The sequence below is a fragment of the Rana temporaria genome, chromosome 6 (genome assembly GCF_905171775.1).
Source record: "Rana temporaria chromosome 6, aRanTem1.1, whole genome shotgun sequence".
Taxonomy (NCBI): domain Eukaryota; kingdom Metazoa; phylum Chordata; class Amphibia; order Anura; family Ranidae; genus Rana; species Rana temporaria.
Window position 1 is genome coordinate 221480324 of NC_053494.1, and position 12540 is coordinate 221492863.

General features: G+C 49.0%; 1 protein-coding gene across 3 annotated transcripts in view; it reads left to right on the forward strand.

The window, feature by feature from the left end:
• The window catches only part of LOC120944284 (protein mono-ADP-ribosyltransferase PARP14-like), a 65086-nt gene extending 53793 nt beyond the window's left edge, over nucleotides 1–11293 (forward strand). For all 3 annotated transcript variants that reach the window (XM_040358307.1, XM_040358308.1, XM_040358309.1), the window contains exons 15-17: nucleotides 6763–6899; nucleotides 9065–9239; nucleotides 10846–11293. In XM_040358307.1, coding sequence (XP_040214241.1) covers nucleotides 6763–6899; nucleotides 9065–9239; nucleotides 10846–11135 — 602 coding nt within the window. In that variant the 3' untranslated portion in view covers nucleotides 11136–11293. The remainder of the gene's footprint in view (nucleotides 1–6762; nucleotides 6900–9064; nucleotides 9240–10845) is intronic.
• Nucleotides 11294–12540: the final 1247 nt, after the last annotated feature.

Consider the following 12540-nt stretch of genomic DNA (forward strand, 5'->3'; position numbering starts at 1 on the left):
AGTTTTTTAGTGGTTTTTACTTATCTTTTGCACATATACCTCCCTGATTTGAGGTGTAGGGGGTTCTTATTTATGTATATGGTATATATATATGTATGCAATTTTTTACTTGATTATCAGCGCAACACAATATTTTCTTAAGTATACGGTATATGACTCACAATGGACATTGTTATACAGGAATGGGGCAGATATCACTGTGACGGTAGTAGAATGATATCCCCGTCAAACATTCCCATCTTCCCATAAAGAAAATCACCCAATATTCCATGAGGAGGAATATTCCTGGAATCGCCCAATAAGCCACACATGAGCCAAGCTTACTGCTGGAACAAGACAGTTTAATGGCAGCATGCTGCTAGGTATATATGCAGTTTACAAGCTAAATCCTCAATCAAAGAACAATGAAATCTCCACCCCCTTTCCACACACAGTGGGGGCTCTCATACAGATTATAGGCAGACACTTTGGCGCCGACTCTGAAGACACATTGTGACGGTATCGGTATGATATCCCCGTCAACGTTCCCTTCTTCCCATAACGAAAATCACCCCAATATTCCACGAGGAGGGATATCCCTGGAATCGCCCAGAAAGCCACACATGAGACCAGCTTACTGCTTGAACAACACAGAGTTTTAATCGTAAGAAACCAGAGCTTATATGTGGTTACAACTGTTACAATGACAAATCTCCGCCCCCCCTCACACAGTGGGGGGTCTTCAATACAGCTCCTTTGAAATAAAGATATTTCTTTGAACTACTCAGTATCTAGCCGGTTCGGCACCGCATATAGAGAGATAATTATCACAAGGAAGCAATCAGCATAATTAACATGAGCCACTTATCTAATCACAGTAACCAGTAAACACAGGGCTAGAACAATTAACATTTGAAACAGGGCTGGCTGCAGAAGAGTAAATACAATTAACAGCCTTAAACAAGCAGGGAGGATTAAACTGAAGCATATAGGTAAAAAGTCCATCACAATGGCCCCCCTTCTTCTCCCTGCTCCGGAAAAGCCGGTTGGACCTTTCCTGGTCCAGTAGGGTTGACGGGTTCAGAGCTTTTAGTCCGAGGTTAACTCCGTTTGGCATGACTGACCTCCCTTGGCAACTAAAGTCAGTGTGAAGACGGCGAATGGGTCTGTGCGCCGCCATCTAGGTGTCCCGCTATGGGAGGGGCAGGTTATGGCTCTGAAGTGACAGTCACAGGAGATTCATAAAAAAAAAGGAAAAGTTATATTTGTTGAAATGCTGTAGCACCGGTGCTCAGAGTCCGGGGGGGGGGGGGGAGAGGGGACTCGGAGCCCCATAAGGTCAGCCACCCCCTGCTCCCTCCGCAGCCGCCGGTTCTCCTCTTTGAGCTTCTCCAGCTCCATCTCCAGTTCATGGAGCCTGGGGGGGTCAGCCCGCTGTGACCTCAGGTGGTTGTTCTCCTCCTCCATGCGGCTTATGCACTCCTCCAGCTCTATGTACTCACGGATCAGATCCTGCTTGCTCATGTCCTGCAGGCTCTCCACGTGGTCCTTCATCATCAGGAACTGGGTGGTGGTGTAAGGGGCCACCGGTGGGCCCTTGGCGAACATCTCGGCCCGCATCTGGGGCGCCCGCTGCGATTCCATCTCCTCCAGTCGCTTCTTCTCCTCCCAGGTCCGCTGGTTATATGACTTCCAGGACCTCTTCTTCTTGGAGGGTAGCTGGCGGTGCCTCTTTCTGCCCAGCTCCCTCCAAGGCCCCTCCGGCTCATGGCTGTCGCCCATGACCAGCTGACAATGGTGTTCCCTGTTGTCCGTAATAACAGATTGTACCATGAGGGCTTCATAAGGGGTGCCCAATGGTTCTTCCTGACCCAGCTCCTGGGGATCCCAAGCCGAGTCTACACAATGGGCTGCTGCTGGTGGGCGGTACCCAGGTTGAGACCAATTTGACCTGGTGTTGTCATTCATGGGGCAATTCTGCTTGAAGTGACCCAACTGTTTGCACCGGAAGCAGCGTTGTTCGTTGTCCTCCTGGCGTGGGTAGCGAGGGCTAGATGTCATCGGTCTGTTAGGCGGTTGGTATCTAGCGGCTGGTGGGTGTGAGGGCGCCGTTGGTTGTGGAGGTTGTACCCGTGGTGTGACCTGGTTTGTCTTGCGAGTATCCGCATATTCATCCGCCAACTTCGCGGCCTCTGGTAGAGTCATGGGCCTGCGATCTCTCACCCAGTCTTTGACGTCCGTCTGGATGTGATTGTAAAATTGCTCCAGGAGCATTAGTTGCAAAATGTCCTCTGCGGTGGTGGCCTGGCTGCTGTTAACCCAGTTAGAGGCCGACAGGGACAGCTGGCATGCCCATTCTGCGTAAGAGTCTTTCGTGGTTTTGCGTGAGTCCCTGAACTTCTGTCGGTGGGACTCTGGGGTTACTGCATAACGAGCCAGGAGCGCTTCTTTAACCCTGGCGTAGCTATGGATATCCTGATCTGGCACGGTCCGGAAAGCATCAGAAGCTTTGCCTGACAGTTTGCCTGACAATATTGAAACCCACTCTCCTCTAGCTATTCGGTGCAGGTTACATTGTCGCTCAAAATCCGCCAGGTAGTTATCAATCTCACAGTCCTTTTCATCAAAAGCTTTAAAAGCGCTAAACGGAATCTTCCTTGCGTCTGCTGTGCTGTACTCACTGTTCGTAGAAGGTGCGGCTGCTTGTTGGACTGCTGCCAGTTTTAACTGTAGCTCTGCGTCCCTTATTTGTTTATCCTTCTGTAGTTCTGCGTCCCTTATTTGTTTATCCTTCTGTAGCTCTGCGTCTCTTATTTCTTTAGCCTTCTGTAGCTCTGCGTTTACTAACATGTCCATCACTTTCAGCACCACATCTGGCGTTGGGTTCGGGCCGAACCACGCTAGCTTCTCTCTCATTAGCTTGTTGGCTGGCGATTCCTCCTCCTGAATCACTGGTGTCTCCATCTCTTGTACTGCTGGCGTTGCTGCAATCCCGTTCTCCTGGTCTAGCTCCATTAATTCTGCTATGATGACCCGCTTGGTTTTGTTGCTAGCAATCCTTCCACGAACTTCCAGTAGTTCTTTCAGTGTATTTCTTTTAAGCAGGGTGTAGCAGCCTTCCATTCACTGTTCCCAGTGTCTGCTTGGAATCCGGGTGTAAAGGAGAGTAGAAGGGAAGATCCCGCTGCTGCCAACCAATTTGTGACGGTATCGGTATGATATCCCCGTCAACGTTCCCTTCTTCCCATAACGAAAATCACCCCAATATTCCACGAGGAGGGATATCCCTGGAATCGCCCAGAAAGCCACACATGAGACCAGCTTACTGCTTGAACAACACAGAGTTTTAATCGTAAGAAACCAGAGCTTATATGTGGTTACAACTGTTACAATGACAAATCTCCGCCCCCCCTCACACAGTGGGGGGTCTTCAATACAGCTCCTTTGAAATAAAGATATTTCTTTGAACTACTCAGTATCTAGCCGGTTCGGCACCGCATATAGAGAGATAATTATCACAATGAAGCAATCAGCATAATTACCATGAGCCACTTATCTAATCACAGTAACCAGTAAACACAGGGCTAGAACAATTAACATTTGAAACAGGGCTGGCTGCAGAAGAGTAAATACAATTAACAGCCTTAAACAAGCAGGGAGGATTAAACTGAAGCATATAGGTAAAAAGTCCATCACACACATTTCTTTAGATAATGACATCAGTGAAGGTAATTACTAGTTGTAACAGAATACGTTATCTAGACAGCTTGGCACCGCATATAGAAGAGGTAATTACCACAATGAAGCAATCAGAATCATTAACATGAGCCCCTTCTAATCACAGTAAACAGTAAACACAGGGCTTCTTCACACAACACACTAGATCAATTACCCTTTAATCATACACAGCATTACTAGCAGGGAGAATTAGCTGAAGCATATCCTTCACAATGGCCCCCCTTTTTCTCCCTGCTCCAGCACCCGGTTGGACCTTTCCTGGTCCAGTAGGGTTGACGGGTTCAGAGCTTTTACTCCGAGGTTAACTCCGTTTGGCGTAACTGACCTCCCTTGGCAACAGCTTCCGACTCAGGTATGCCACCGGGTCATCAGATCACACGCCGGTCAGTCCCCAAGTCTTTGTGCGATCTGCAGAGTCACCAGAAGTCAGTGTGAAGACGGCGAATGGGTCTGTGCGCCGCCGTCTAGGTGTCCCGCTATGGGAGGGGCAGGTTATGGCTCTGAAGTGACAATCACAGGAGATTCATAAAAAGAAAAATTGATATTTGTTGAAATGCTGTAGCACTGGTGCTCAGAGTCCGGGGGGGGTTGGATCAGTGCCCCATAGGGTCAGCCACCCCCTGCTCCCTCCGCAGCCGCCGGTTCTCCTCTTTTAGCTTCTCCAGCTCCATCTCCAGTTCATGGAGCTTGGGGGGGTCAGCCTGCTGTGACCTCAGGCGGCTGTTCTCCTCCTCCATGCGGCTTATGCACTCCTCCAGCTCCATGTACTCACGGATCAGCTCCTGCTTGCTCATGTCCTGCAGGCTCTCCACGTGGTCCTTCATCATCAGGAACTGGGTGGTGGTGTAAGGGGCCACCGGTGGGCCCTTGGCGAACATCTCGGCCCGCATCTGGGACGCCCGATGCGACTCCCTCTCCTCCAGTCGCTTCTTCTCCTCCCAGGTCAGCTTGTTATATGGCTTCCAGGACCTCTTCTTCTTGGAGGGTGGCCGGCGGTGCCTCTTTCTGCCCAGCTCCCTCCAGGGCCCCTCTGGCTCATGGCTGTCGCCCACCCGGCTGTCTCTTAATCCCCGGGCGGTTTTTCCGTTACCCATGACCAGCTGACAATGGTGTTCCCTGTTGTCCGTAATAACAGATTGTACCATGAGGGCTTTCGTAAGGGGTGCCCAATGGTTCTTCCTGACCCAGCTCCTGGGGATCCCAAGCCGAGTCTACACAATGGGCTGCTGCTGGTGGGCGGTACCCAGGTTGAGACCAATTTGACCTGGTGTTGTCGTTCATGGGGCAATTCTGCTTGAAGTGACCCAGCTGTTTGCACCGGAAGCAGCGTTGTTCGTTATCCTCCTGGCGTGGATAGCGAGGGCTAGATGTCACCGGTCTGTTAGGAGGTTGGTATCTAGCGGCTGGTGGGTGTGAGGGCGCCGTTGGTCGTGGAGGTTGTACCCGTGGTGTGACCTGGTTTGTCTTGCGAGTATCCGCATATTCATCCGCCAACTTCGCGGCCTCTGGTAGAGTCATGGGCCTGCGATCTCTCACCCAGTCTTTGACATCCGTCTGGATGTGATTGTAAAATTGCTCCAGGAGCATTAGTTGCAAAATGTCCTCTGCGGTGGTGGCCTGGCTGCTGTTAACCCAGTTAGAGGCCGACAGGGATAACTGGCATGCCCATTCCGCGTAAGAGTCTTTCGTGGTTTTGCGTGAGTCCCTGAACTTCTGTCGGTGGGACTCTGGGGTTACTGCATAACGAGCCAGGAGCACTTCTTTAACCCGGGCGTAGCTATGGATATCCTGATCTGGCACGGTCCGGGAAGCATCAGAAGCTTTGCCTGACAGTTTACCTGACAATATTGCAACCCACTCTCCTCTAGCTATTCGGTGCAGGTTACATTGTCGCTCAAAATCTGCCAGGTAGTTATCAATTTCACAGTCCTTTTCATCAAAAGCTTTAAAAGCGCTAAACGGAATCTTCCTTGTGTCTGCTGTGCTGTACTCACTGTTTGGAGAATGTGCGGCTGCTTGTTGGACTGCTGCCAGTTTTAACTGTAGCTCTGCGTCTCTTATTTCTTTATCCTCCTGTAGTTCTGCGTCTCTTATTTCTTTATCCTTCTGTAGCTCTGCGTCTCTTATTTTTTTAGCCTCCTGTAGTTCTGCGTCTCTTATTTGTTTAGCCTCCTCCGCTAACAGGTCCATCACTTTCAGCACCACATCCGCCGTTGGGTTCGGACCGAACCATGCTAGCTTCTCTCTCATTACTTTGTTGGCTGGCGATTCCTCCTCCTGAATCACTGGTGTCTCCATCTCTTGTACTGCTGGCGTTGCTGCAACCAAGTTCTCCTGGTCTAGCTCCATTAATTCTGCTATGATGACCCGCTTGGTTTTGTTTCTAGCAATCCTTCCACAAACTTCCAGTAGTTCTTCCAGTGTCTGCTTGGAATCCGGGTGTAAAGGAGAGTAGAAGGGAAAATCCCGCTGCTGTCAACCAGTTGTGACGGTAGTAGAATGATATCCCCGTCAAACATTCCCTTCTTCCCATAAAGAAAATCACCCAATATTCCATGAGGAGGAATATTCCTGGAATCGCCCAATAAGCCACACATGAGCCAAGCTTACTGCTGGAACAAGACAGTTTAATGGCAGCATGCTGCTAGGTATATATGCAGTTTACAAGCTAAATCCTCAATCAAAGAACAATGAAATCTCTACCCCCTTTCCACACACAGTGGGGGCTCTCATACAGATTATAGGCAGACACTTTGGCGCCGACTCTGAAGACACATTTCTTTAGATAATGACATCAGTGAAGGTAATTACTAGTTGTAACAGAATACGTTATCTAGACAGCTTGGCCCCGCATATAGAAGAGGTAATTACCACAATGAAGCAATCAGAATAATTAACATGAGTCCCTTCTAATCACAGTAAACACAGGGCTTCTTCACACAACACACTAGATCAATTACCCTTTAATCATACACAGCATTACTAGCAGGGAGAATTAACTGAAGCATATCCTTCACAATCACTGTTGAGTGTTTCTTATTACAGAAAAATTAGATGTCCCCCAAAACTGGGATACAATGAACAACGAGAATATGAAGGTGGTCCCGTTAGGTGCTGGGAGCCAGGAATTTATGGATGTAGATGCGCAATTCAAGAGAACCTGCCCAATGAGAATTATCAAGGTAATCAATCCTTTTAATTTACTTGAAGTAGCCAATGGAGATAGATGACATAACAGGGGTTTTCGGGGTGCGCCATACATTCTAAGGGCGATGAACTGAATGCCCGGAGGATTGTTCATTGGACTTGTAATGTTTGGTCCCTTTTAGGGAAATTTTCTTCTATTCTGTGATAAGATGTCATCCATCATGTGACAGAACCCGCTGTCACTGTGTGTTTTGGAAGGGGGCTGTGGGCTTGCCTCCTACCCACAGACTATGGCCCAGCAGAGAACGGGAGATTTGGAGGGCAATTTGCCGTCTCCCACCACCTGGAGAAGATGCCCCCATTTGTGTCCGCGGGTTGCCGGTTCATCGGAACCGGATGAACGCGGTCTCGTGGCTGGGCTCGTGGAGTCGTTTCCGGCTACCTTAACCTATTGGCGCGGCTGGGGGCTAAATATACAATTTTATTCTACAAACAATGGGCTAGATTCAGTAAGAGTTAGGCCGGCGTATCAGTAGATTATCAGTAGATACGCCGACCTAACTCGGAATCTGCGCCGACCTAAGTTTAAGTGTATTCTCAAACAGAGATACACTTAAACCTAGCTAAGATACGACGGCCTGCGCCGTCCTATCTTAGGGTGCAATATTTAGGCTGGCCGCTAGGTGGCGCTTTCATTGCGGTCGGCGTAGAATATGTAAATTACTAGATACGCCTATTCACGAACGTACGCCCGGCCGACGCAGTACAGATACGCCGTTTACATAACGCATTATCAGGCCTAAAGATATTCCATCAAATAGCTGGAATAGTAATGTTAAGTATGGCCGCCGTTCCCGCGTCGAAATTAGAAAATTTTACGTCGTTTGCGCCGCCGTTCCCGCGTCGAAATTAGAAAATTTTACGTCATTTGCGTAAGTCGTCCGTGAATAGGGATTTACACCATTTACGTCTACGTTGAAAACAATAGGCCCGTGCGGCGTACGTTGCCGCAATGCACACTGGTATATGTAGGCGGACGGCGCATGCGCCGTTCCAAAAAAACGTCAATCACATCAGGTCAAACCAAATTAACATTAAACACGCCCCCTCAGCCTATTTTGAATTGGGGGGCCCTTACGCCCGCCTGCTTTAGGCTACGCCGCCGTAACTTAGCAGGCAAGTACTTTGTGAATCATGTACTTGCCTCGCTAACTTACGGCGACGTAGTGTAAACACGGTACGCTGCGCCGCCGCAAAGTTAGGACGCCCTTTGTGAATCTACCCCAATGTACTTTTAGCTGATAAAGGCATATACAAGATAACGGTATTCCCAAAGTGTGGGGCTACGAGACTTGGGGACAAAATGCCATTGAGATAATGCAATGTAATGCTACATCCTTTCCCCCCGCCCTCTTATTGCCGTGTTTAGTTGTGTTGGGTCATGGCACGTAGGCAAAGGTCTGGAGACACCTCCCAGTGGGGGATGTGTAAAGAGGGGCTGCCTGCTTATCATAATCCCTTTATGTGTTTCAACTGTAGTTGTTTGGATATAGAAGTGTTGAGTTTCCATTGGTTCCTCCTTGTCCCCTCCCCCCTCTATGACAAGGCTAAGGGGAGTGTCCCTAACTGTGTTTAAAAGTGTATGTTTGGTACTTAATAAAGAGTTGATGCTCTGCATGTTTAACCCTCAACACCTGTGCGGCTTGTCTCATGATTGAGGGGTTAAGGCACAGGTGTCAAACACAAGGCCTGCAGGCCATTTCATGTGGCCCTCGCCCCTCTCCAGCCCTCATCCAGGCCCTTACTTTCTGCTTTCAAGCAATGCATCCAGCCTCTTCCCAGCAGCAGCATAAGGAAAGGGGGGCGCACTGTGATGTAAGGGAGAGTGGGGGACTCAACTTCTGATGGTGGGGTGGCTCTTGACATCTAATGTAAGGGGAGGGCATGCGCTGGACATCTAATCTTACAGATACAACCGGCCCTTTTGAGGGCACTCATAATGCTGATGCGGCCCGCGATGAAATTGAGTTTGACACCCCTGGGTAAAGGGCTGGTTATGGCGAGTCTGCAGGCTGCGGGTGCGTTTGGAGGACAGGATCCCATACGGGGTATCCGAGATCCGTCACACATCTGCCTGATTGTATCTTCACAATCCTTTTGCGATTCATTCAGCCCATTTTAACATTTGTGTCCTGAGCAGATCGAGAGGATCCAGAACCGCCACCTGTGGATAAACTACAAGATAAAGAAGCAAAGTATTGATGACAAGAATGGCTCCACCACTAACGAGAAGCAACTCTTCCATGGTCTGGACTCCAATACTGTGAACAGTGTGAACCACAATGGATTTAACAGGAGCTACGCTGGAAAGAACGGTGAGTGACTGCAGCTGCCAATAAATCTGGTCGGGGTGATCATGTAAGTCCATCCATGTCCAGGTTTTCCATTGCTTGTGGAAGCTCCTGAATCCAGCGCCACACTCTGAAGCACAACCCTGGTGTGTCAGGTCTTCACAAGGGCCACTGAGTGCTGAGGTTGTACTATTAATACACCAGGTGGCGTAAACACGTGGAAATGCCTGGATAGTGACAGCTGTAAAACAGGCAAGACAGAGACTGAAGAAGTACAAAGTCCCCAAAGGGTGGGCAGAGTAGATATAATCCAGTCTAGATAATAAAAGAGACAGCGGGCGATCAGAGGAGGGGCAGGCAGAGTTCAGATTTAAGCTTCGTACACACGCTTGGTTTTCCCGGCAAGAACCAGCAAGAAACCTGCTGGCAGAGCCATCTTGCCATGTGCTTCTTAAGTCCAACCCAGGGCCTTCTGATGCCCCCGTTTTTGTTTCTATCCGGTTTCTATAGTCCTTTTGTGGCCTTGCTTTTTTATAAAACCAGATAACTTGAAACTAGGTATTACACCCCCCTTTGCTCGTCTTTCCAGCCTCAATCGGACTTTTTTTGTCGGAAATCCGACGGACCTTAGATAGAGATTGTGTTCTCTTTTGGTCCGAAGGGCTCACGGAGGACCGCAAAAGAGACCATCAGAGACCATCCAGATTCTGAGACTGTGATGTTTCAATCTATGGATTCATGGCTATTGACACTTGAATCCCCTTTTTGTCAACCGTACTGCCTGAGGGAGTTCTGGGGTGTCTTTTTTTTTTTTTGGGGTTGTTCCCCACCATCAAAAACAACCTACCCATCACCAGGGCTGTCTTCATAGCATCATGGGCCCCTGGGCAAAGTAATGCTCTGGGGCCCCTACAATTGAGACAGTGCAGGTAAACAGAAATCAAGTAGGTAGAAGGCAGGAGATATCTGGGATGTAGAGGGGTCAGAGTGCTGGGGGGATATCTGGGGTGTACATGGGTCAGAGTGCTGAGGGGATATCTGAGGTGCAGAGGGGTCAGAGTGCTGGGGGGATATCTGGGGTGTAGAGGGGTCAGAGTGCTGGGGGGATATCTGGGGTGTAGAGGGGTCAGAGTGCTGGGGGGATATCTGGGGTGTAGAGGGGTAGCCCAGGCTCAAGGACCAGCTGCTTGGGGGAAAGGGTAGGGGCCCCCCATGCAGCTGGGGCCCCTGGGCAGTGCCCAGGTGTGCCCTCTCATTAAGACAGCCCTGCCCATCACATTTAACCCCCTGAAGAAGACAACAGAAGTCGAAATACGTTGAGGGTTTATTCTTCTATTCTGATCTAGTTGATCTTTGATTGATGGGTATTCTTATGTTGCGATGCATGAATCTATCTATGGTGATAGGCACTGGTGCCTGTAAAGTCCCATCCTTAGTATTTATGTTTTCTTCTTGTTTTTGGGATGTGGCACCATTCATTGGGCATATAGAACCTGTCTGACATAACTTATCTAACTTCGATATCATGTACAACTGTATATGTGATGCACGTGTGATGTCACCATTATACATAATAGTGAGAAATTTAGAAGTTTGAGAAAATAATCGTTCTTTTTCTTTCCTTGTACAGCGGCTTGTTATGGAAATGGAACGTACTTTGCAGTGAACGCCAATTATTCTGCACAGGACACATACTCCCGTCCGGATGGGAAAGGATACAAGTACATGTACCTGGCCCGTGTGGTCACGGGGGTATCGTGTGTCGGAAGACAGGGGATGATTGCCCCCCCTCCTAAGAATGCCTCCAACCCCACCGACCTGCATGACAGCGTCACTGACAATGTGGCAAACCCCGTAATGTATGTGATATTCCATGACATCCAGGCCTATCCCGAGTATCTCATCACCTTCACTCAGTGACCTGCTGACCCAATGCTATATACTGGTTCCGGAATACGGGACTTCTTCCAGCTGGACACCGAGTTCATAATACAATTTTGGTGAATTTCTTAGTCCTGAGAACGCATTATACCAAAAATTCTTGTTGTAGCCAAAATAAAACTGATTTTATAAAGTTGGATGAAGACTTGTTGGTTTAGAGTTGACCTGTTGTCTTCACTTTCATGTTAAGTGTTCGCATGCTGAGTACCAAGTATTTATTACCGAGATCACAGCACTCCCCCCGGACAATGACTTCATCTACTTTCCACAAAGATGGCGCCACCTGTCTGCAGACATTATCCAGGGTCACCAACTACTTCCTTTCTGGACTAAAATCTGCCCCAAATATGAATGATACATCAGTTTTTGACCTTCCCCTCCCACAATGGTGAGATTTCCTGCAGTAGTTTGTGTCTCTGCCCCTCCCACAATGGGGAGATTCCCTGCAGTAGTTTGTGTCTCTGCCCCTCCCACAATGGGGAGATTCCCTGCAGTAGTTTGTGTCTCTGCCCCTCCCACAATTGGGAGATTTTCTGCAGTAGTTTGTGTCTCTGCCCCTCCCACAATGGGGAGATTTCCTGCAGTAGTTTGTGTCTCTGCCCCTCCCACAATGGGGAGATTTCCTGCAGTAGTTTGTGTCTCTGCCCCTCCCACAATGGGGAGATTTTCCTGCAGTAGTTTGTGTCTCTACCCCTCCCACAATGGGGAGATTTCCTGCAGTAGTTTGTCTCTGCCCCTCCCACAATGGTGAGAGTTCCTGCAGTAGTTTGTGTCTCTGCCCCTCCCACAATGGGGAGATTTCCCTGCAGTAGTTTGTGTCTCTGCCCCTCCCACAATGGGGAAATTTCCCTGCAGTAGTTTGTGTCTCTGCCCCTCCCACAATGGGGAAATTTCCCTGCAGTAGTTTGTGTCTCTGCCCCTCCCACAATAGGGAGATTTCCTGCAGTAGTTTGTGTCTCTGCCCCTCCCACAATAGGGAGATTTCCTGCAGTAGTTTGTGTCTCTGCCCCTCCCACAATAGGGAGATTTCCTGCAGTAGTTTGTCTCTGCCCCTCCCACAATGGGGAGATTTCCCTGCAGTAGTTTGTGTCTCTGCCCCTCCCACAATGGTGACATTTCCTGCAGTAGTTTGTGTCTCTGCCCCTCCCACAATGGGGAGATTTCCCCGCAGTAGTTTGTGTCTCTGCCCCTCCCACAATGGGGAGATTTCCTGCAGTAGTTTGTGTCTCTGCCCCTCCCACAATGGGGAGATTTCCTGCAGTAGTTTGTGTCTCTGCCCCTCCCACAATGGTGAGATGCGGTCTATAAGTGGTTAAGTTGGGTATTGATTTTTTACTGTCACCAGTAGATGTCACTGGTATCTCTGGTCATAGTATAAGATTTC